This window comes from Euprymna scolopes, chromosome 4, assembly GCF_053919585.1.
Source record: "Euprymna scolopes isolate OS-2025 chromosome 4, ASM5391958v1, whole genome shotgun sequence".
Lineage (NCBI taxonomy): Eukaryota > Metazoa > Mollusca > Cephalopoda > Sepiida > Sepiolidae > Euprymna > Euprymna scolopes.
The window spans coordinates 94,621,063-94,647,843 of NC_136485.1; the positions used below are offsets into that span (position 1 = coordinate 94,621,063).

Sequence of the window (26,781 nt, forward strand, 5' to 3'; positions counted from 1 at the left end):
AAAGAGGATAAATAAAGTGGGATTAATAAAGAGTGATAAATAAAGAGGGATTAATAAAGAGGGATAAATAAAGATGGATAAATAAAGAGGGATAAATAAAGTGGGATCAATAAAGAGGGATAAATAAAGAGGAATAAATAAGGGGGATAAATAAAGAGGGATAAAGAGGGATAAATAAAGAGGGATAAAGTGGGATAAATAAAGAGGGATAAATAAAGTGGGATAAATAAAGAGGGATAAATAAAGAGGGATTAATAAAGCGGGATAAATAAGGTGAGTTAAATAAAGAGGATATAAGTAGGAAAAATAAAGAGGGATAAACAAAGTGGCATAAATAAAGAGGGATTAATTAAGTGGGATAATAAAGAGGGATAAATAAAGAGGGATTAATAAAGAGGGATAAATAAAGTTGGATAAATAAAGAGGGATTAATAAAGAGGGACAAATAAAGATGGATAAATAAAGAGGGATAAATAAAGAGGGATTAATAAAGAGGGATAAATAAAGAGGGACAAATAAAGAGGGATTAATAAAGAGGGACAAATAACGAGGGATAAATAAAGTGGGATAAATAAAGGGGGATAAATAATAGGGGATAAATAAAGAGGGATAAAAAAGAGGGATAAATCAAGAGTTATTAATAAAGAGGGATTAATAAATAGGGATAAATAAAGAGGGATAAATAGCTTTATTTATAAATAAAGATAAATAAAGATCTTTATTATTTATAAATAAAGACAAATAAAGATCTGGCTAGAAACAGGTTAACTTGGAAGTAAATAAAGAGAGATAAATAAAGTGGGATAATTAAAGAGGGATAAATAAAGTGGATAAGTAAAGAGGGATAAATAAAGTGGGATAAATAAAGAGGGATAAATAAAGTGGGATAAATAAAGAGGGATAAATAAAGTGGGATAAATAAAAAGGGATAAAGTGAAATAAAGAGGGATAAACAAAGTGGGATAAATAAAGAGGGATAAATAAAGTGGGATAAATAAAGTAGGATAAATAAAGAGGGATGAATAAAGTGGGATAAATAAAGTGGTATAAATAAAGTGGGATAAATAAAGAGGGATAAATAAAGAGGGATAAATAATGTGGGATAAATAAAGAGGGATAAATAAAGTGGGATTAATAAAGAGGGATTTATAAAGAGGGATAAATAAAGAGGGATAAATAAAGAGGGATTAATAAAGAGGATAAATAAAGTGGGATAAATAAAGAGGGATAAATAAAGTGGGATAAATAAAGAGGGAAAAATAAAGAGGGATAAATAAGGTGGGATAAATAAAGAGGGATGAATAAAGAGGGATATATAAAGAGGGATATATAAAGAGGGATATATAAAGAGGGATAATAAAGTGGGATAAATAAAGAGGGATAAATAAAGTGGGATAAATAAAGAGGGATAAATAAAGTGGGATAAATAAAGTGGGATAAATAAAGAGGGATTAATAAAGTGGGATAAATAAAGAGGGATAAATAAAGTGGGATAAATAAGGTGGGATAAATAAAGAGGGATAAAGTGGGATAAATGAAGAGGGATGAACAAAGTGGCATAAATAAAGAGGGATGAATAAAGTGGGATAAATAAAGAGGGATAAATAAAGTGATATAAATAAAGAGGGATAAATAAAGTGGGATAAATAAAGAGGGATAAATAAAGAGGGATAAATAAAGAGGGATAAATAAAGTGGGATTAATAAAGAGTGATAAATAAAGAGGGATTAATAAAGAGGGATAAATAAAGAGGGATAAATAAAGAGGGATAAATAAAGTGGGATACATAAAGAGGGATAAATAAAGAGGAATAAATAAGGGGGGATAAATAAAGAGGGATAAAGTGGGATAAATAAAGAGGGATAAAGTGGGATAAATAAAGAGGGATAAATAAAGTGGGATAAATAAAGAGGGATAAATAAAGAGGGATTTATAAAGTGGGATAAATAAGGTGGGTTAAATAAAGAGGGATAAAGTAGGATAAATAAAGAGGGATTAATAAAGAGGGATAAATAAAGAGGGATAAATAAAGAGGGATAAATAAAGTGCGATAAATAAGGTTGGATAAATAAAGTGGGATAAATAAGGTGGGATGAATAAAGTGGGATAAATAAGGTGAGATAAATAAAGTGGTATAAATAAAGAGGGATGAATAAAGTGTGATAAATAAAGAGGGATGAATAAAGTGGGATAAATAAAGAGGGATAAACAAAGTGGGATAAATAAAGAGGGATAAATAAAGAGGGATAAATAAAGAGGGATGAATAAAGAGGGATGAATAATGTGGGATAAATAAAGAGGGATAAATAAAGTGGGATTAATAAAGAGGGATTTATAAAGAGGGATAAATAAAGAGGGATAAATAAAGAGGGATAAATAAAGTGGGATAAATAAAATGGGATAAACAAAGTGGGATAAATAAAGAGGAATAAATAAAGAGGGATGAATAATGTGGGATGAATAATGTGGGATAAATAAAGAGGGATAAATAAAGTGGGATTAATAAAGAGGGATTTATAAAGAGGGATAAATAAAGAGGGATAAATAAAGAGGGATTAATAAAGAGGGATAAATAAAGTGGGATAAATAAAGAGGGATGAATAAAAAGGGATATATAAAGAGGGATATATAAAGAGGGATATATAAAGAGGGATAAATAAAGTGGGATTAATAAAGAGGGATAAATAAAGTGGGATAAATAAAGAGGGATAAATAAAGTGGGATAAATAAAGTGGGATAAATAAAGAGGGATGAATAAAGTGGGATAAATAAAGAGGGATACATAAAGTGGGATAAATAAGGTGGGATAAATAAAGAGGGATAAAGTGGGATAAATGAAGAGGGATGAACAAAGTGGCATAAATAAAGAGGGATGAATAAAGTGGGATAAATAAAGAGGGATAAATAAAGTGGGATAAATAAAGAGGGATAAATAAAGTGGGATAAATAAAGAGGGATAAATAAAGAGGGATAAATAAAGTGGGATTAATAAAGAGTGATAAATAAAGAGGGATTAATAAAGAGGGATAAATAAAGATGGATAAATAAAGAGGGATAAATAAAGTGGGATCAATAAAGAGGGATAAATAAAGAGGAATAAATAAGGGGGGATAAATAAAGAGGGATAAAGAGGGATAAATAAAGAGGGATAAAGTGGGATAAATAAAGAGGGATAAATAAAGTGGGATAAATAAAGAGGGATAAATAAAGAGGGATTAATAAAGCGGGATAAATAAGGTGGGTTTAATAAAGAGGGATAAAGTAGGAAAAATAAAGAGGGATAAACAAAGTGGCATAAATAAAGAGGGATTAATAAAGTGGGATAAATAAAGAGGGATAAATAAAGAGGGATTAATAAAGAGGGATAAATAAAGTTGGATAAATAAAGAGGGATTAATAAATAGGGACAAATAAAGATGGATAAATAAAGAGGGATAAATAAAGAGGGATTAATAAAGAGGGATAAATAAAGAGGGACAAATAAAGAGGGATTAATAAAGAGGGACAAATAACGAGGGATAAATAAAGTGGGATAAATAAAGGGGGATAAATAATGGGGGATAAATAAAGAGGGATAAAAAAGAGGGATAAATCAAGAGTTATTAATAAAGAGGGATTAATAAATAGGGATAAATAAAGAGGGATAAATAGCTTTATTTATAAATAAAGATAAATAAAGATCTTTATTATTTATAAATAAAGACAAATAAAGATCTGGCTAGAAACAGGTTAACTTGGAAGTAAATAAAGAGAGATAAATAAAGTGGGATAATTAAAGAGGGATAAATAAAGTGGGATAAGTAAAGAGGGATAAATAAAGTGGGATAAATAAAGAGGGATAAATAAAGTGGGATAAATAAAGAGGGATAAATAAAGTGGGATAAATAAAGAGGGATAAAGTGAAATAAAGAGGGATAAACAAAGTGGGATAAATAAAGAGGGATAAATAAAGTGGGATAAATAAAGTAGGATAAATAAAGAGGGATGAATAAAGTGGGATAAATAAAGTGGTATAAATAAAGTGGGATAAATAAAGAGGGATAAATAAAGAGGGATGAATAATGTGGGATAAATAAAGAGGGATAAATAAAGTGGGATTAATAAAGAGGGATTTATAAAGAGGGATAAATAAAGAGGGATAAATAAAGAGGGATTAATAAAGAGGGATAAATAAAGTGGGATAAATAAAGAGGGATAAATAAAGTGGGATAAATAAAGAGGGAAAAATAAAGAGGGATAAATAAAGTGGGATAAATAAAGAGGGATGAATAAAGAGGGATATATAAAGAGGGATATATAAAGAGGGATATATAAAGAGGGATAAATAAAGTGGGATAAATAAAGAGGGATAAATAAAGTGGGATAAATAAAGAGGGATAAATAAAGTGGGATAAATAAAGTGGGATAAATAAAGAGGGATTAATAAAGTGGGATAAATAAAGAGGGATAAATAAAGTGGGATAAATAAGGTGGGATAAATAAAGAGGGATAAAGTGGGATAAATGAAGAGGGATGAACAAAGTGGCATAAATAAAGAGGGATGAATAAAGTGGGATAAATAAAGAGGGATAAATAAAGTTATATAAATAAAGAGGGATAAATAAAGTGGGATAAATAAAGAGGGATAAATAAAGAGGGATAAATAAAGAGGGATAAATAAACTGGGATTAATAAAGAGTGATAAATAAAGAGGGATTAATAAAGAGGGATAAATAAAGATGGATAAATAAAGAGGGATAAATAAAGATGGATAAATAAAGAGGGATAAATAAAGTGGGATCAATAAAGAGGGATAAATAAAGAGGAATAAATAAGGGGGGATAAATAAAGAGGGATAAAGAGGGATAAATAAAGAGGGATAAAGTGGGATAAATAAAGAGGGATAAATAAAGTGGGATAAATAAAGAGGGATAAATAAAGAGGGATTAATAAAGCGGGATAAATAAGGTGGGTTAAATAAAGAGGGATAAAGTAGGAAAAATAAAGAGGGATAAACAAAGTGGCATAAATAAAGAGGGATTAATAAAGTGGGATAAATAAAGAGGGATAAATAAAGAGGGATTAATAAAGAGGGATAAATAACGTTGGATAAATAAAGAGGGATTAATAAAGAGGGACAAATACAGATGGATAAATAAAGAGGGATAAATAAAGAGGGATTAATAAAGAGGGATAAATAAAGAGGGACAAATAAAGAGGGATTAATAAAGAGGGACAAATAACGAGGGATAAATAAAGTGGGATAAATAAAGGGGGATAAATAATGGGGGATAAATAAAGAGGGATAAAAAAGAGGGATAAATCAAGAGTTATTAATAAAGAGGGATTAATAAATAGGGATAAATAAAGAGGGATAAATAGCTTTATTTATAAATAAAGATAAATAAAGATCTTTATTATTTATAAATAAAGACAAATAAAGATCTGGCTAGAAACAGGTTAACTTGGAAGTAAATAAAGAGAGATAAATAAAGTGGGATAATTAAAGAGGGATAAATAAAGTGGGATAAGTAAAGAGGGATAAATAAAGTGGGATAAATAAAGAGGGATAAATAAAGTGGGATAAATAAAGAGGGATAAATAAAGTGGGATAAATAAAGAGGGATAAAGTGAAATAAAGAGGGATAAACAAAGTGGGATAAATAAAGAGGGATAAATAAAGTGGGATAAATAAAGTAGGATAAATAAAGAGGGATGAATAAAGTGGGATAAATAAAGTGGTATAAATAAAGTGGGATAAATAAAGAGTGATAAATAAAGAGGGATGAATAATGTGGGATAAATAAAGAGGGATAAATAAAGTGGGATTAATAAAGAGGGATTTATAAAGAGGGATAAATAAAGAGGGATAAATAAAGAGGGATTAATAAAGAGGGATAAATAAAGTGGGATAAATAAAGAGGGATAAATAAAGTGGGATAAATAAAGAGGGAAAAATAAAGAGGGATAAATAAAGTGGGATAAATAAAGAGGGATGAATAAAGAGGGATATATAAAGAGGGATATATAAAGAGGGATATATAAAGAGGGATAAATAAAGTGGGATAAATAAAGAGGGATAAATAAAGTGGGATAAATAAAGAGGGATAAATAAAGTGGGATAAATAAAGTGGGATAAATAAAGAGGGATTAATAAAGTGGGATAAATAAAGAGGGATAAATAAAGTGGGATAAATAAGGTGGGATAAATAAAGAGGGATAAAGTGGGATAAATGAAGAGGGATGAACAAAGTGGCATAAATAAAGAGGGATGAATAAAGTGGGATAAATAAAGAGGGATAAATAAAGTGATATAAATAAAGAGGGATAAATAAAGTGGGATAAATAAAGAGGGATAAATAAAGAGGGATTAATAAAGAGGGATAAATAAAGTGGGATTAATAAAGAGTGATAAATAAAGAGGGATTAATAAAGAGGGATAAATAAAGAGGGATAAATAAAGAGGGATAAATAAAGTGGGATAAATAAAGAGGGATGAATAAAGTGGGATAAATAAAGTGGTATAAATAAAGTGGGATAAATAAAGAGGGATAAATAAAGAGGGATGAATAATGTGGGATAAATAAAGAGGGATAAATAAAGTGGGATTAATAAAGAGGGATTTATAAAGAGGGATAAATAAAGAGGGATAAATAAAGAGGGATTAATAAAGAGGGATAAATAAAGTGGGATAAATAAAGAGGGATAAATAAAGTGGGATAAATAAAGTAGGATAAATAAAGAGGGATGAATAAAGTGGGATAAATAAAGTGGTATAAATAAAGTGGGATAAATAAAGAGGGATAAATAAAGAGGGATGAATAATGTGGGATAAATAAAGAGGGATAAATAAAGTGGGATTAATAAAGAGGGATTTATAAAGAGGGATAAATAAAGAGGGATAAATAAAGAGGGATTAATAAAGAGGGATAAATAAAGTGGGATAAATAAAGAGGGATAAATAAAGTGGGATAAATAAAGAGGGAAAAATAAAGAGGGATAAATAAAGTGGGATAAATAAAGAGGGATGAATAAAGAGGGATATATAAAGAGGGATATATAAAGAGGGATATATAAAGAGGGATAAATAAAGTGGGATAAATAAAGAGGGATAAATAAAGTGGGATAAATAAAGAGGGATAAATAAAGTGGGATAAATAAAGTGGGATAAATAAAGAGGGATTAATAAAGTGGGATAAATAAAGTGGGATAAATAAGGTGGGATAAATAAAGAGGGATAAAGTGGGATAAATGAAGAGGGATGAACAAAGTGGCATAAATAAAGAGGGATGAATAAAGTGGGATAAATAAAGAGGGATAAATAAAGTGATATAAATAAAGAGGGATAAATAAAGTGGGATAAATAAAGAGGGATAAATAAAGAGGGATAAATAAAGAGGGATAAATAAAGTGGGATTAATAAAGAGTGATAAATAAAGAGGGATTAATAAAGAGGGATAAATAAAGAGGGATAAATAAAGAGGGATAAATAAAGTGGGATAAATAAAGAGGGATAAATAAAGAGGAATAAATAAGGGGGGATAAATAAAGAGGGATAAAGTGGGATAAATAAAGAGGGATAAAGTGGGATAAATAAAGAGGGATAAATAAAGTGGGATAAATAAAGAGGGATAAATAAAGAGGGATTTATAAAGTGGGATAAATAAGGTGGGTTAAATAAAGAGGGATAAAGTAGGAAAAATAAAGAGGGATAAACAAAGTGGCATAAATAAAGAGGGATTAATAAAGTGGGATAAATAAAGAGGGATAAATAAAGAGGGATTAATAAAGAGGGATAAATAAAGTGGGATTAATAAAGAGGGACAAATAAAGATGGATAAATTAAGAGGGATAAATAAAGAGGGATTAATAAAGAGGGATTAATAAAGAGGGACAAATAAAGAGGGATTAATAAAGAGGGACAAATAACGAGGGATAAATAAAGTGGGATAAATAAAGGGGGATAAATAATGGGGGATAAATAAAGAGGGATAAATGAAGAGGGATAAATCAAGAGTTATTAATAAAGAGGGATTAATAAATAGGGATAAATAAAGAGGGATAAATAAAGAGGGATAAATAAAGAGAGATAAATAAAGTGGGATAATTAAAGAGGGATAAATAAAGTGGGATAAATAAAGAGGGATAAATAAAGTGGGATAAATAAAGAGGGATAAATAAAGTGGGATAAATAACGAGGGATACATAAAGTGGGATAAATAAAGAGGGATAAAGTGAAATAAAGAGGGATAAACAAAGTGGGATAAATAAAGAGGGATAAATAAAGTGGGATAAATAAGGTGGGATAAATAAAGAGGGATAAATAAAGTGGGATAAATAAAGAGGGATAAACAAAGTGGGATAAATAAAGAGGGATAAATAAAGTGGGAGAAATAATGAGGGATAAATAAAGTGGGATAAATAAAGAGGGATTAATAAAGAGGGATAAATAAAGTGGGATAAATAAAGTGGGATAAATAAAGAGCGATAAATAAAGTGGGATAAATAAAGAGGGATAAATAAAGAGAGATAAATAAAGTGGGATAAATAAAGAGGGATTAAAAAAGAGGGATAAATAAAGAGGGATAAATAAAGAGGGATTAATAAAGAGGGATAAATAAAGAGGGATAAATAAAGAGGGATAAATAAAGTGGGATAAATAAAGAGGGATTAATAAAGAGGGATAAATAAAGAGGGATTAATAAAGAGGGATAAATAAAGAGGGATAAATAGGTTTATTTATAAATAAAGATAAATAAAGATCTTTATTATTTATAAATAAAGACAAATAAAGATCATGCTAGAAACAGGTTAACTTGGAAGTCAATTTCTAAAGTCATTCAACATATATGCCAGCATAACACGCCGTGTGTGGTCCCCCTCTGGTGCTGCAGGTGAGATGACGCCACAAAAAATAGTGTAGAAATGATGAATGTAAGAATGAAGAACCAACATTGCCTTCACATTTTCGCCAAGTTTCAGAAAAATCTAATGGATGGGGCAAAAGTTATGAGGTAAAAAGTGTCATTTTATGCAATTTTAGGGAATTTGTGACCCTTTTTGAGCTCTTGGGCATGCCAAATTCCAGTGAAAATTGACAAATGGTGCAGTTTCACACCTTAATACATGTATATTTGAATTCAGCACCATGGAAAACCACTATATCGACATACACATCAAGTTTTTCAGTAATATGAAAAAAAGGGCTCCAAAAAGGCATGGTTTTTTAGCCATAAATGTTCCAGAGGAAGCGAACCAGAATTTTGCCAGGGTCACCCATACTGAATTTATATTAAGAACAATGGCCTCCACATTTTGGCCAAGTTTCAGGAAAATCTAATGAATGGATCAAACTCTATGAAGAAAAAAGTATAATTTGGGGGCATTTTTGACCTCTTTTGAGCTCCTTGGGACACCGAATCCCAATATAAATGAATAACAGTGCAGTTTCAGGCCTTAACACATGTATATTTGAGTTGACCACAGTGAAAAACCACCATATAGTCAGACATATCAAGTTTTTTTTTTAAATGTGAAAAAGAGCCACAAAAAGGGGCATTTTTAACACTAAAAGTCCCCGGAGACGTGAACCAGAATTTTGCCGGGGTCACTCATACTGGATTTATATTAAAAACAATGGCCTCCACATTTTAGCCAAGTTTCAGATAAATCTAACAGATGGATCAAAAGTTTGGCGGCAAAACATGTCATTTTGGGCCATTTTTGGGTATTTTGACCTCTTTTGAGCCCCTGGAGATGCAATGCTAATTTTTGCAAAATAAATTTTTTACTGTGCACATCTATTTAATGAAATACAATTTGTGGTAAAATTTCAAGAAAAACTAATAGAAGGTTATCTGGCAATCGTCCAGACGGATGGATGCACACACGCCACTGAAAACATAGGTCCCTTCCTGATAAATCGGGGGGACCGAAATGAATGTAAAATTATTTCATTTTTATGACTGGCTTATTAATTTTTAATATTATTATTATGTGAAATTATTAAAATCAAATCAAATAAAAATAAATAATATTTAAAATGATTGCCGAGAGTGAACATGACTTTTCCATTGATTGAAATTGTCGGACTGACTTCCTCATCTTGGTTGTTATCGTCACAACATTTCGGCCCAGAGCCTAGCTGGAGTTCGAACACGGTACCCCCGTAATAATAATAAAGGGTTGGGTTCGAGACTCCTAACAAATGATTCCCCAGTTCGATACAAAACACCTGATGAAGGCCGGAGGGCAAAACGGCCGAAACGTTGTGACGATAACAACCAAGATGAGGAAGTCCGACAATCTCAATCAATGAAAACACCTCATCTCAAAAATACAGACAATTACTATGACTTTTCCACTTAACTATTTCATTATAAAATGTAATTATTTAGCTAAGTAAATAAATAAAGCATATTTCTCTATTTTTCTTTAAGATTTAATACAAAATTTTTGAATACACATTAAAATAAAATGAAAGAATTAGAAAATATTTATTCAAATCCGTTTTTCAAAATCTAGAATTAATCATCCCTTTCAATGTGTAACAATATGTTGTATAATTTAAATGGGTTTTAAAAGAATGTAGATTAAATCAAATTTAAAAATAATAAGTTCAGACCTAAGAAAATTGTAGTTTAAGTTACAGATAGACACATAATCAAGATTTATCATTTCTGATGAATTCAATATTTTTACTTTGCTATATTTGAGCTAATTTTATTTGCCAATACCTAACAACGAATCATCTTGATTCTATAGTAGATTCGTTTCATGATTAAATTTATCAAAATTAAATTTCATCATGAAAGATTTATTTCTGCTTCTTTTTGAGTTTTTCCACCACAAAATGTGACAACAGTAACTTAAGATCATCCTTTCTTTTACTACAACTGATAAACTGAATTTACACTTTTTCTTTGGAAAAATTTTTAGCTTAATTTTATGAATATAAAAATATTGTGGAAGTCAACTTTTTATAATTACAAGCATTGTTTATGGAACTTCCTTTTTTGCTTTTGAAAAGTTTTCCTTTTTAACTTTTAACAAATTTGTCACAATAAATGTGCGAGTTAATGTTTTGCAGTAAATATTTTGCATTCAAATGGCAACTTTACAGAACACAAACAAAAAAACAAGAACAAAAATATATTTCACATTATGATAGAATTTTTCAATTTTTGAATAAGACATTGATGAGATGAAATACCTCAGATAACCTCTGTCTCAGTTGTCCAGGTTGTTTCTTTGCAAACATCTGCATCACTTCAGGAGTTTTAAATGCTTCACTGATAGCAGCTTGAATAGCCTGCATATAAAAAGGAAAAATCTAACATTTAAATGTGATCCAAAAGAGTTTTTTTAATTTAGATTTTAAAAAACTTTCGCTTTCAACGTTCACATCATAAAAGGTAGGGCAACTTGATATTGCAATAGAAGAGGTTAAAAAGTATGTCTAACATCTTTCTTTAAAAATTTCTGTCTCTCATTATCCCCCCCCCCACTTCTTGCTATTTCCCGGAATGTGAAGTGCCTTGTCAATATACAACATTACGACAAAATATACTACTGTTCTTTCTTATGTGCAATACAGTGTTTAAACACACCTGCTTTTCTTTTGAGCACTTTTAAAATAATATATATGACTTACCAAATGTAATAGTGTATTATTACTATTACTGCTCCTGAGCAACCTAAGTATGTGTGTGGTATGTATTTTACCACACTATAACAAAACATATTAAAGTTATTGCTCCTGTTCAATGTAGCTTTTAAACACACCTGCTCTATCAAGGTTGGTTGGTTGTTTTGTTTTACGGCATATCAACTCTTTTCAGGTTATTTAATGCCGAATCCAGTGATTTTGAAGAAAACGTTTTTAATAGAATATTTATTTTTTTCATATCGGTTTCTATTTAACCTATAGTTAGGTATCTTAACAGGTACTACCACTTGGGTCAGAATTGACCTGGGAGCAATGGCAATTAAAGGGTGGCTCCACACTCCCCAAAGCCCGCAAGTTGGGGCCTCACCATCGGATATAGTTAAAGATCATATCCAGGACCTGCTCTATTAAGTGCTTTTGAATTAACATATACCAATTATAAAATGTAATACTTTATTATTACTTATTGCTCCCGGGAAATGTCAAGTATCTAGTATTCTTATAGTATATTTTGTCTACTATTGTATAATAAAATCTTTTGAAATTCTTGTTCCTGGGCAATTCTGAAACCCTTCGTATCACACAATTATTCAAGAGAAATGCTAATTTCTTAAATATAATTTAAGAAATTAGCATTTCTCTTGAATAATTTTTTTTCCAAATTACAACATAACATTAAAATGTTGCTGAAAATGTACTACAGGCATCCTGACGAATTCTACTGTAAGAAAAAAAAATGTAAGGAAAAATTAAAGATGGCGCCCGACTCTCTCTTTAACACGGTAAGATATCCTCAACACGGCACAAGAAGCAACAGCCACACGATTCCCCAGCCAACTCAATCGTCACTCCCCCACGTCTTTCCCCTCACCCGCTTTTATCGTCGTTCTAGGCCGGCTAAATTTGCATATTCCGAGAATTCGTGTGACTTTGCGAGACATCATACTTTACAAAAGACGGCGGTCGCCATCTTGGTCCCTCTTTTCTATTTTTGGTCGGTAACGCTGAGCTGGTCTCGAGGTAAGTCTTTTTCCCCTCATCCGTCTCTCCCACGTACCCACACAACACGCAAACACGCGGGCGCTTATCTCCTGGATGCACGTTACACTCCCCCCTGATCTGATGATCACATAGAGAGCACTGGTGGGGGGGGCCTTTTAGTGCGTGTGCTTCTGCGAAGAGGTACATTCACTGTTTCAGATTCGGGCTCTGGATCTGGTTCCGCCTCATCAGATGAAGTATCGCTATCAGTCTCTTGAAGGGGCTCACTGAATCCGTACATCGGCAGCTCATCGCTAGACGCTTCACTGCTTTCTTCTGTAGTTGTATGACGCACCTCGGTAGCTGGGCGAAGATCTCGCACATGTTGTGGGGTTCCATCGACCAAAACAGACTGCTGGCTAATCACTCCAGATATGTGTCCTCGCTTAAACTTGTCGGTGCACCGATTTCCTGGAGGCCGCACCCACACTGGATCTCCCACTTCATATCTGTTATATGTTCCCTTGTCGGTTGGCTGCGTAGTGTTGATTCCCTTCACTCCGACTCGGTACGTGTAAATAGCATTCGCAGGTGCAGTTGAAGGGGACGTCCCGTCCTTTGGCGTAATGTTGTACCAATATGTTGCTTCCGCAATAGTACATCGCTTCCTGGCAGCAATTCTCTTGATGCTGCGATGGCTTCTTTCAGCAATGCCATTTCCTGATGGCACATGCGCACATCGCAACCGTAGACGGACGCCCCACTCATCTAACAACTGCCGGACTTGCTGGCTACAAAACGCTGCATCATTGTCAGTCAGGAGCTCTTCCGGCGCACCTCGCTCAAAAAAAATGGATGATAGGTGGCGAACAACATTTGCTGAATCCTGTCTGGTCATCTGCCGCCACACCGCAAATCTCGTAGGCCCGCAATCAATGAGAGTTAGAAAGGGCTTGCCACTGTAATGGGTAATATCCATGGCCAGCCGCTGCCACACACTCTCAACTTCCAAGCGACCCTTCTGCCATCGCTCTGGTGCAGGATCAATAGACTGGCAAGCCTCACAATTTCTGACGATCTGTCTGACATCCATCTTGGTCACTGCTGGGTATGCACGCCTCACAAAATAAAGGGTCCTCTTGATACCCGGATGTCCGCTCTGTGCATGAATTTTTTGTATTTGACATGGGTCGATTGCAACTGCACAAGATCGAGCAGTAATCTCCATTCCCATCTTCGCGGCTTCATACCATTTGTGAGGTACACGGGTCAGTTGGTCAGCACGATTACAATGTGATGGCACCAGAGTGACGCTTAGTGATAGCCCATACTCAGATATCAGGTTTTTTAGCGTGTCTAGCCTTCTCCGTATTAACATTTCGCTTGCTGCCTTGGTACGGATTCGTGTCCGTCCTGAAAGTGTGTCAGACACCCAGTGGTAGACACAGAGAGAATCTGTGTACAAGGTCAACTTCTTAGACTGCCACTGCAGGGCCAGATTTACCCCCTTTACAACAGCGTCCAGCTCTGCCAGGTTGATATGCTGAGAATCTGTTACGGGCCGCAGCCAACACGCATCCTCGAACACGTTTCCTCCTTGCTCCAACGATACTCCCAACGCCAAAGAACTGGCATCAACCCACACACCTACGTTGTCTCCGTTAACACACCACCGCCCACAGGCAGGGTCCTTCTTGTTCACTCTCTCCAGTGTCTCTTTAATCATCAGAGTTAGTAGGACATCATCGGATATGTCATCCCAACCCGTGGTTGTTAAATTTGCTCTGCGTTTAATCACACCAACAGCTGCGCGGAGCCAGCCACAGACCGGTAAGTGACCAACAAGTTTTCCACACCAAGAAAAAACGGTCCGCCTTGTAACGAGGTTGGGGATGCTTGGAATTTCACTGCCACGCCTCCATTGTAGGGTGCCATCCTCTTCATAAACATCCAATCCCAATACACGTGCTCCTTCCCTTAAACGTTCGGGATTCTTGCATTCCAGACCAAACTGAGCCAACTTTTCTTTGACACACGACGCAGACTGTACATCTTCATTGACGTATACGTCATCAATGTAAGCTGACGTTGAGTCCCTCATGGGATTTTCTTGGGACAATACTGTGTTGACAATAGTCTTCATGATCTGTGGTGCCACATTTAGGCCGAAGCCAAGGCGTGTAAGGCAGTACCTCTGCCCCTGGAACCAAACTGTCTGGAACGGCCACAACGTCTCATCAACTCGCACCTGTAAATAGGCTTTTCGTAAATCCAATATTGAGACATTAGTGCCTTTCTGACGCCATTCCCTCAACTTACTGGCGCATACGTCAGCATCGGCAGTGTAGGCTTCAATATGCTTGTTAAGCTCCCTATAGTCCAGCACGGGCCGTACTTTCGACTTGTTATGCTGGACTACTGCCATCAAGGGTATTAGACCCTTCGGAGGCCCAAGCTTGTCCTCAGGGTAGGGGATTAACCAGCCATCTTGGATCCACGCCTTTAGTTCCCTTTCGTATTCTGCTCGGGCCTCACTGGGTATAGGGTACTCTGCAACCCCATTCTTGAGTTTAGTCGGTGCCATTCCCTCGGTCCATTTCCAAGATGCAATCCAGGCCCTCTTGCGCGAGTCGTAGTCCACTGTAAAATCCGGCCGATCGATATGGAGCGCTGCACACACTGGGGCCTCTAAGAATCGCACCTTTCCATCCCGATGAATTGCGACTCCCCCCAGCGCCTTGATGGCATCGTATCCGAGCAACAGGTCAAACCCCAGGAGATTTCCTTGGGTCACGAGCACATTGATCTTAGTGGCTGCACCGGTGTCCGTGTAGATCTTGACAGTTCCAGCTCCACAGCATGTCTGGGTCTCGCCTCCTATCGTGGTGACTTTGATCTTCCTCTTAGTCCAACTTGGACACAGCCTGGTGCTCACTATAGTATGCGAACAGCCTGAGTCGAGAAGTGCTGAGCAGGGTATCCTGTTTACGTAGACGGTTATTACTGGTTGCGCCTTGTTCAAATTTTGCTCGGGGAGCAGGGCGGCGCTGACGTCCTCTCCCCTGATACGTTTCCCGCAGAGTTTTGGGCTAGATGCCCCAAACCGCCACACTTAAAACAGCGCACACGCCCCCTGTTGGTGCAATTCCTTGCAAAATGTCCGCGTCGGCCGCAGCGAAAACATTTCCCATTGCTTGCAGGGTTCTGATTCGGAATCTCCCGAGCGCCAATCTGGCCTGTCTGTGTCGCCATCACGACTGGTTCCCCCAGGTCCTCCTCATCTTTGATGATGGCTTGAGCACGTTCCATCAAGTGTTCCATGGCCGTTGTTGAAACGCTGGTTGAGGCTCTCAGTAGCTGCTTCACCCGAGTGGGAAGGCCCGCCACAAACGCGTACGCGAGCGTCCGCTCCGACACCCCTCCACCGAACAGAACTGCGAGTTTCTTTAACTCAGCGAAGAAAACGTCCACGCTTTCCTCCGGTAGAAGTTTTCGGGAAGCAAATTTTTCATAGGCCGTACAAGGATCCATGGCAAATGCCTTGTACAGCGCAGCTTTAATTGCGGTGACATCTCCCTTTTCGGCAGCACTGAGTTGCTGATATACACTCAAGGCACCCCCAGCCAATCTCAGGGGAATTACAGTGTGTACCCTTTTCACCTCACAAAGGTCGCACGTCAGCTCGACCCTTTCAACCCAGTCGACGATGGACGTGGACCCGTCAAACTCGGGTATGAGCTTTAAGTCAAATTTCGACTCGGTCATAGTCCTAGAGGCCAAATGGCCGAGATAGCTTGTAAGAAAAAAAAATGTAAGGAAAAATTAAAGATGGCGCCCGACTCTCTCTTTAACACGGTAAGATATCCTCAACACGGCACAAGAAGCAACAGCCACACGATTCCCCAGCCAACTCAATCGTCACTCCCCCACGTCTTTCCCCTCACCCGCTTTTATCGTCGTTCTAGGCCGGCTAAATTTGCATATTCCGAGAATTCGTGTGACTTTGCGAGACATCATACTTTACAAAAGACGGCGGTCGCCATCTTGGTCCCTCTTTTCTATTTTTGGTCGGTAACGCTGAGCTGGTCTCGAGGTAAGTCTTTTTCCCCTCATCCGTCTCTCCCACGTACCCACACAACACGCAAACACGCGGGCGCTTATCTCCTGGATGCACGTTACAATTTATCCCAAAATAATAAATATTTTTTTATTTTTGTCTGTGGCGACATTTTGAGAAGATTGTTTGGAATTGGAAAAAGACAACTTTTTGGACTTTTGAAATTGAAAAATGGTTAAAATTTTGATTTTTTAATTTGTTTTAAAATTGAATTTCTGATTCCAGAAATGATCCTTTTAATTTTCCATTGATAGTATTAATTATAAAATGATTGATATTTATCATTTTTAAAACACCAGTAAATCTATAGATCATAATAAAATCAAAATACAATGCAAATTTATTTTACTTGTGTGAAAAATAAAATTATACTTTTCATTAAGTAATGCAAAAAAAATTTGAATAAAACATTTTTGTCAAGAAAAATACTCACAAACATCATGGTAATTAAAAGTAAAATAAAAGATATGCTTTTAAATTGTTTTTTATTCATTTATGTTGTCAGGCTTTTGTCTGTCTTTATACAGTGGGTTATTGTTTCATGGACTTCTGTTTGATTTCTCAACACTGGTAAACCTTACAAGAAAAAAAAGTGTGCAAAAGACCTTTGTACGAAGTTGCATTAGGTATAAATGAATTAGTGAAGTTGAACATTTTTATGTGCAAGAATGCACTTTCGTATCAGTTCTTTGAATTTGAATTTCTAGGCTTGAACTAGTTGTAAAATAAAATTTCTAATGATATAAAAAGAAATAGAAGACAATAAAATCCAAGACTAATAATAAAAAAGAATTTGGGTTATTAATATTATTGAAATCGTTTGGTAGTTCAGTTGCTACAGTTTCCTTCCACTGACAAATCACTCCAGACAATGTGTAAAAGAGTGAAAATTTGTCAACATAAAATGCAAACATTTATTAAAAAAACTATTTTAAAGATATTTAAAATACATTTTATAAATTAAAAATTTATTATCTACATGTTCTTTATTAGTTTTTTTTTTTTAAATATTTAAACTTATATTTCAATGTAATATGAAAGCTTGAATAAAGTATTATTATTATTGTAGATTATCACTCTCAGTTAAATGACACCTGTCCTTAAACAAAATTGAGATTCTACCTTTTTAGGCGATTATGTAAGAACACCCAGAAAAACTTGACTGGAAGAAAAGTTAAACAAAATCAATTATTTAATTAGTGAGGAATTAGTTTCATATGTTTTTATTGTTTTTTTACCCTAAATAAGGCACAGTGTCACTTGAATGTAAATGTGAATGGGACAAAATTTACAAGGATACTATGTAGGGAGTTGTGCAGCAAGATGTCTTGACATTACACTCGAATTTCTGCATGTCAGGAAAGCAGGGACTTGGGAGGGAATTCCAAAGTGTAGCAGTTCAAGAAAAGAAACTATTTGAATAGAAGGCTTTCCGGCATGTAGGGATCTCTACAGTGTCGGGGTGGGGTTTTGGTGATTGTCAGGTTAGTCAGGGGTATTTACGTAGAGGGGGTTTAAGAGCTTGAAGTCAGTGAGAGCACTTTTCATAAAAATACTTGAAAAATAGGCACAGGGATGCAACATTTTGTCAATGGAACAGAAAATGACCTTCTCCTATTCTTGGGCTATTCTAGTATTTTAATGGCAATTTATCTAAAAAAATTTGCTATAAGGAGATAAATTTGGGGCATTTTTTTCTGGGAGGAGGGAGAGTTGGCACTTTTTTAAGTGATGGTGTGCAGTTTCATGACCAAACTTAGAGTTAGTAGCAAAAAAATTTCATGAACTGACTGAAAAATTTACTTGGAAATTTACTTCTAAATTCTTAAATGATTGTTTGTGTTTGTTTTTTTTTCTTTCAGCCAAGTTTTGTAGGATGCTCACATATAATAGTCTATAAAAAAATAAAATTCCATTTTGATAAGGGATGATTTAGTTGAAGATGTTATTAATTACACTCCTTTTTACTTGTCTCTCCATAAAGACAGAGTTAGACGCAAGGTTGGTTCTTAATGTGGGAAATCCAAAAAGAGACACTGTAGATTAGAACAAAAATAAAAACTCTTTAATGACTGCGGGTAGAAAATATAAGGTGTAGTTTCAGAACAGATACTACACTTTGATTTATTTATCTGCTAATAAAACATAACATATATTTTGAGAAATTAGGCACAAAATGTCTTTCTTAAAATTTTCTGTACAAAAAAATATTCCACAATAACAGAAACAAAAGATTTTATTTTTTAATTAAGATTAGAACACTTTTCTTTGACCTTTTAATTGTAATTAAACTTAAAATTTGTCCAATAAATAAATTTCGAATTTCTGGCCTTATTTTTTTTCCAGATTTCTTTGTAATTTTATTTCTATTATTGAGATATCATTCTTTGTTAAATAATACGGATGATATAATAAAGTTTGATTTTCACACTCAAAATGAAAACAATAATCCAATGAATCCAAATAATATGAATAACCAATCCTCATCTCAAAAATTCAGAAACATCAAAATTTGTAGGGATACTTGTAGTTGAGCAGCAAAATATTTGTTCAAATTACACTTGAACTTCTGCATGCCAGTAGAGTGAGGGAAGTAAGGACCCGGGAATTCCAAAGTCTTGCAGTTCAAGGAAAGAAAATAATTTGAGTAGAAGGCTTTCTGACATGCAAGGATCTCTACAGTGTAGGGGTGGGGGTTTAGCTTCTTGTTGGGTCAGTCAAGGTATTTATGGGTTTGGAGTTTGTCTGAGAAACTTCCATTAAAAATACTTGCAAAATAGGCAGAGGGATGTAACATTTGTCGATGAGACAGAGGTTGAAGTTTAGTCGACAGTGCAGGACCTATTAGGTTGGCTACTCTTCTGAATCCTGTCTAGGAGTGAGAGACTAATAGCAGATGTACCAGTTCAAACGCGGCAATTCCATCCATGGCCTTCTAGAGGTACAGGATACTCTCAGATGTAAGTAACTTTCTAGCATGGTAGAGGGAGCCCATCTTCTTTGCAGCAGTCTTGGCAATGCCCTTGATATATTTGTCCCAATTCATGTTCCCTGTTAAGCCGAAAAGTTTCAACGAAGAGCTTTCAGATAGAGAAGCATTAGCCATGCTATCAATGGTTGAGAAGGTTTCTTGTAATTATTAAAGGAAAGAAGCTTAGTCTTGGTAGCATTGAATGTGACCATCCATTTTTTTGTTTCTATTCCTTTACAGACTGAAGATCTTCCGTTAATGTTTCAGCCATTTTCTTTTGTTCATTTGTTCATTCGTTTTCCCTTTGTGTCTGTTATAGAGTGTGGTGTCATCATTTTAGAGACAATTTGATCAGAGAGGTCATAATAAGAGCAATAATAAGGTACATCTGCATTTTTGCCACATTCTTTTGAAGTACGATCATTGAGGACAACCGAGATTATTCTCTTATTTAATAAAGATTAGATTATGTTAAGCATTCATCCATTAATACGGCATAATTTTAATGAGAAGACCATCATGCCATACCCTGTCAAAGGCTTTGGATATATCTAAGGCTACTGCCCTTCTTTATCTCTTGGAAAATAGTTAAATTCATTTACAAAAACTGTTTATTTAAAATGAATATAATTATTAATTAGTTGTTGCAGGAAAAAATATTTTCCATAAATTGTCTTAAAATTATCAATAAGGGACATTCTATATGTTAAGGAATAGAGAGAGAGAGAGAGAGAGAGAGAGAGAGAGAGAGAGAGAGAGAGGGAGAGAGAGAGAGAGAGGAAGAGTGAGTTATAGTGTAGACACATTGACCGGAAGTTAAGATCAGCTGATTGGATTGCGTGTGAGTCATGTGATCAGGTTAGCCGAATCGTTGAGATTTGATTTGGACTCAGAAGACAACGGACGCCTTCCCGTTGTCTCCTCCTCTTCACTGGGGGTGGGGGAGGATGCTGACGTGTGTAGAAGAAGAACCCACACAGGCCGATTTCACTTTCCACCTTCTGCAGGACATCTGGGAAAGTGAAATAAACTATAGAACTAATTCCTTGTCTTGGAGTTATTGAATCTTCATCCAAAAACAGGTATCAAGTCTCCCTCCAGGACGAGAAATTTCCAGATGGTCCAACATAAAAGAAGCAGAGGTAGGTTCTGAAAATACATGTCACTCACACACGACTCCCTTTATGATACAACATAAATATATAATATAACATGTCATCTCTTCTAATCCATTATTAGAGATGACGCAACAAACACTCAACCCTTTATAAATAGACAATACAACAAACACTCAATTTGGAGCCGTAAGCGACCAGACCACCCAGCAAGGGTGGATTTAAAAAAAAAAAAAAAAAAAGAACTTCGGTTACCACGTGGAAAAAAAAAAAGAAACAACGTTTTAAAAGGGTCCAAGATAATTAAAAAAATAAATAAATAATACCACGGGAAAAATCATTACACGATCACAGAAATGCGAACAAAAAGAAGAAAAAAATATTGTACACTACACATAAAAAAGGAAAAGATAAAGAAAATTAAAGAAAAAAAAAACAACAACGTAGGGTCCTTTCATTGAACAGCGGTGAAACAAATATATATAGACAACGGAAAAAAAGACACATTAAAATTATGTATAGTCATATTATATGATAAATCAAGAGAAATAATAAAAAAAAAACAGATAGCTCAATCGACATACTGATAAAAACAAAAAGAAGAAAAGAAAAGAAGAAATAGAACATATAAACTTTAGTTACAGAGGTGAATGAGATGACCTGTCACGATTACCAGAGAAAAACGTCAATCAAATATTTGTTATGAATTTATAGGTTAAACAATTATAAAGTTAAAATGTTGCTAAAATTGTAAATGTGTTGGGTACTTTTAGGAAAAGACAATGTGTATTCTTTTTGTTTGTTGTTAAGAAACCTGTACAATTAGTGAAAAAAAACGATTCCACATTAGCAGAAAGTATCCATATACTTTCTGCTAATGTGGAATCGTTTTTTTTTCACTAATTGTACAGGTTTTTTTCGTGAGAATTTTTTTTCGGGTGTGGAAAAATGTTATTGTATGTAAACTGTTTTATGAAATGTTAAAATGTATGTTTTTTTAGATTAAGAAAAAAAAAGAAAAAAAAAACAAGTGTTGTCTTAGGGTGATGGGATTCTGTGATTTCGAGTAGGATCAACATGGAAAAATCCATGGATGGAATCCCGATATATTTCGCTGAGCTATATGCCTTGAAAGGCAGTCGCGGTTACCGACCTGGGAAAAAAAAGAAGTTTTTCCAATATAGCAAAGCAAAATGTATTTCTGTCCAGCGTCAGGGAGCAATTGGAGTTCCCCTGACGTGGCGTAAGTGGCAGTAGAGAAAATGGCAGAAAAGGCCATAATAAAAGTCACTCGGATAAGTAAAAGGTGATATTTTTTTTCAGAAAACCTCAAGTGTTGGGTGACGTGGACAAATTTAGTTTCCATCGATTGTTATTTTGTGTTGAATTTTTGTTTTTGAAGGATTGTCTGAAAATTTTAAGTGAGTCGTTTTTTTTTTGTTGTTTTTGGAAACGACTATGTATTCTAATTGTAAATGTCTATGTATTTTTTGTAAACGACTGTGATTTTAAGAAAATTTTTTTTATTTTTGAGATTCTGTGAGGTGGTCAAATGTTATGTAACCTGACCTCAAAATGTGCTGACGTGGACAATTTTGGGTTTCCACGAATCTATGTTTTTGTTATTTGTAACTTTTTATTGGTGAGTGAGACTTTGTGAATGATTATAAGAATTTTTTTTTTTTTAAATTTATATCTTCATGCTATTGATGTTTTCTCACATCAGAATTGTGCAGGTTTTTTCTTGTTCTTGGACATGTATTTTTTTTTTTTTGCAGGAGGAGTGAATTCTTGCCTTGTGGGATTTATTGAGATAATGATTAATTTATAAGTAAGAACATGTTGTTAATTAATTAATAATGATAGTAATGATAATGATAAGATGTTAAAAAAGAGAAAGAAATAAGATTCAAGCAGTGTAGGAGAAAAAAGACACACTACTGGGTTGAATAAGGGGTCAACTAGTTCTTAAGCTTGGAAGAGTCAAAGGTTCAGTCGATATTTATTTTAATTTTCGAAATGGTTGTAGAATTATTATTTTTTTTTTTTGTCGTTTTTTTGTGGGATTTTTCTCCGGATGCATAATTCGGTGGGAGACATAGGAAAATGCTCTCATAATATTATAAGAAAAATCTTTTATCTCGTATGAATCATGTGCTTGTGGAAACGCGTTATAGCGTGACGAGAGATATCGTGATCTCTGCTTGATCCTAAGATGCGAGATGGAGGCCATGGGGTCACAGAGAGTTGTTGACCTTTGAGGGCGCAAGGATTCGCGCCACATGGTATTATTTGTAGATGTAATTTAATTTATTTTATTTATTGAATGACAGTTCCTTTGCCAGTGGGGTGAGCTTAGGATGCCCTTAGAAAAAGTGGGTAGTAAAAAAATGTATGTCTCCGTCATACATTTTTTTAAATAATAATGGAAGGAATGTTAAGGAATAGAGAGAGAGAGAGGAAGAGGTGAGTTATAGTGTAGACACGTTGACCGGAAGTTAAGATCAGCTGATTGGATTGCGTGTGAGTCATGTGATCAAGTTAGCCGAATCGTTGAGATTTGATTTGGACTCAGAAGACAACGGACAGTTTCCCGTTGTCTCCTCCTCTTCACTGGGGGGTTGGGGACAAACGCTGACGTGTGTAGAAGAAGAACCCACACAGGCCGATTTCACTTTCTACCTTCTGCAGGACATCTGGGAAAAGTGAAATAAACTATAGAACTAATTCCTTGTCTTGGAGTTATTGAATCTTCATCCAAAAACAGGTATCAAGTCTCCCTCCAGGACAAGAAATTTCCAGATGGTCCAACATCGAAGAAGCAGAGGTAGGTTCTGAAAATACATGTCACTCACACACGACTCCCTTTATGATACAACATAAATATATAATATAACACGTCATCTCTTCTAATCCATTATTAGAGATGACGCAACAAATACTCAACCATCCAGTGGTGGATAAATAGACAATACAACATATAGATCGAAATTTCACCCCCTCCCCCCACTGAGAATTATTTTATCCTTTTGAACCCTATAAGATATACATAAGTTATGATGAACTGCCAAATTTCAGACCAAGTAATCAATGGGAACCCTGTTTTTGAACTCAGCTAAAATAAGGCCAAGAGGTCAAAAAAGGATTGTTGTGACGTGCCGTGATGGGACTACCCACCGTTACAAAATGATACATTTTTTGAAAAGTATTTAGTTTCTGGCCTAGAAGATTGCACCTAGTCCGGGTGTTTTGACCGAGGAATCTGAAAATCAACCTTAGAATGCCAGGGGAGTTCATCTTGTGGCACGTTTTTTCCCATTTATATGCCAAGACAGCTTCCGCAGGAACCCCCAAATGGGCATAATTTTGGGGGTCAAGAAAAGACAACTCTAGGGGTCAGAGGTGATATCTGTCTTAATATTTAGAACACCAAAAGATAGATCTTTCAGAATATATGCAGATTCATACTTGGTATTTTATTTTTTCACATTGAAATTTAATGCCGAAAGTTGACAATTTTCAAAAAAACAGTTGAAAATGCTCAATTTTCATCTAATAAGAAAATGTTATGGCTGCCTGGGTGTAATTTAGAGGTAAATATGTGTTTATCTCATGATTTTATATTTCAGTAGTAAAATTCTCTTACTCTTAGATAAAATTTCAATGTTTTTCTTCACTTTTATTACTAAATTTGAACAATCGATTGAAGATGAACAAGCAATTTATGCAAAACCTTGTCCAAAAGATACCAAACATGTCTACGCCATATCTGGAAAAATGTTGTCTTTATTCATTGCTCTTAAGCATTTAATTGGAATATAGAATAAATTTCTGTGGGGAAAAAAAATTAAGTCATTTTGATGATTTTAAAAAATTTCACGATACTTTGAAGTCACAAAAATCAATGGAATGGAAATTATGAAAATTTTCCGGACATCGTATAACAAAAGTGTAAGACATCGTATAACAAAAGTGTAGGACATCGTATAACAAAAGTGTAAGACATCGTATAACAAAAGTGTAGGACATCTTATAAAAAAAGTGTAAGACATCGTATAACAAAAGTGTGGGACATCGTATAACAAAAGTGTAGGACATCGTATAACAAAAGTGTAAGACATCATATAACAAAAGTGTAGGACATCGTATAACAAAAGTGTAGGACATCGTATAACAAAAGTGTAGGACATCGTATAACAAAAGTGTAGGACATCGTATAACAAAAGTGTAAGACATCGTATAACACAAGTGTAGGACATCGTATAACAAAAGTGTAGGACATCGTATAACAAAAGTGTAAGACATCGTATAACAAAAGTGTAGGACATCGTATAACACAAGTGTAGGACATCGTATAACAAAAGTGTAGGACATCGTATAACAAAAGTGTAAGACATCGTATAACAAAAGTGTAAGACATCGTATAACAAAAGTGTAAGACATTGTATAACAAAAGTGTAGGACATCGTATAACAAAAGTGTAGGACATCGTATAACAAAAGTGTAAGACATCGTATAACAAAAGTGTAAGACATCGTATAACAAAAGTGTAGGACATCGTATAACAAAAGTGTAGGACATCGTATAACAAAAGTGTAGGACATCTTATAACAAAAGTGTAAGACATCGTATAACAAAAGTGTGGGACATCGTATAACAAAAGAGTAGGACATCGTATAACAAAAGTGTAGGACATCGTATAACAAAAGTGTAGGACATCGTATAACAAAATGTAGGACATCGTATAACAAAAGTGTAGGACATCGTATAACAAAAGTGTAGGACATCGTATAACAAAAGTGTAGGACATCGTATAACAAAAGTGTAGGACATCGTATAACAAAAGTACAGGACATCGTATAACAAAAGTGTAGGACATCGTATAACAAAAGTGTAGGACATCGTATAACAAAAGTGTAGGACATCGTATAACAAAAGTGTAAGACATCGTATAACAAAAGTGTAGGACATCGTATAACAAAAGTATAGGACATCGTATAACAAAAGTGTAAGACATCGTATAACAAAAGTGTAGGACATCGTATAACAAAAGTGTAGGACATCGTATAAAAAAAGTGTAGGACATCGTATAACAAAAGTGTAGGACATCATATAACAAAAGTGTAGGACATCGTATAACAAAAGTGTAGGACATCGTATAACAAAAGTGTAGGACATCGTATAACAAAAGTGTAAGACATCATATAACACAAGTGTAGGACATCGTATAACAAAAGTGTAGGACATCGTATAACAAAAGTGTAAGACATCGTATAACAAAAGTGTAGGACATCGTATAACAAAAGTGTAGGACATCGTATAACAAAAGTGTAGGACATCGTATAACAAAAGTGTAGGACATCGTATAACAAAAGTGTAAGACATCGTATAACAAAAGTGTAGGACATCGTATAACAAAAGTGTAGGACATCGTATAACAAAAGTGTAGGACATCGTATAACAAAAGTGTAGGACATCGTATAACAAAAGTGTAAGACATCGTATAACAAAAGTGTAAGACATCGTATAACAAAAGTGTAGGACATCGTATAACAAAAGTGTAGGACATCGTATAACAAAAGTGTAGGACATCTTATAACAAAAGTGTAAGACATCGTATAACAAAAGTGTGGGACATCGTATAACAAAAGAGTAGGACATCGTATAACAAAAGTGTAGAACATCGTATAACAAAAGTGTAGGACATCGTATAACAAAAGTGTAGGACATCGTATAACAAAAGTGTAGGACATCGTATAACAAAAGTGTAAGACATCGTATAACAAAAGTGTAGGACATCGTATAACAAAAGTGTAGGACATCGTATAACAAAAGTACAGGACATCGTATAACAAAAGTGTAGGACATCGTATAACAAAAGTGTAGGACATCGTATAACAAAAGTGTAAGACATCGTATAACAAAAGTGTAAGACATCGTATAACAAAAG

At 34.5% G+C, this 26,781-nt stretch overlaps 1 protein-coding gene across 1 annotated transcript in view; it reads right to left on the bottom strand.

The window, feature by feature from the left end:
* The window catches only part of LOC145268940 (protein LZIC-like), a 264,815-nt gene that overhangs the window by 31,488 nt on the left and 206,546 nt on the right, over nucleotides 1-26,781 (bottom strand). Inside the window, exon 3 of the mRNA XM_080124590.1 lies at nucleotides 11,192-11,290. Coding sequence (XP_079980716.1) covers nucleotides 11,192-11,290 — 99 coding nt within the window. The remainder of the gene's footprint in view (nucleotides 1-11,191; nucleotides 11,291-26,781) is intronic.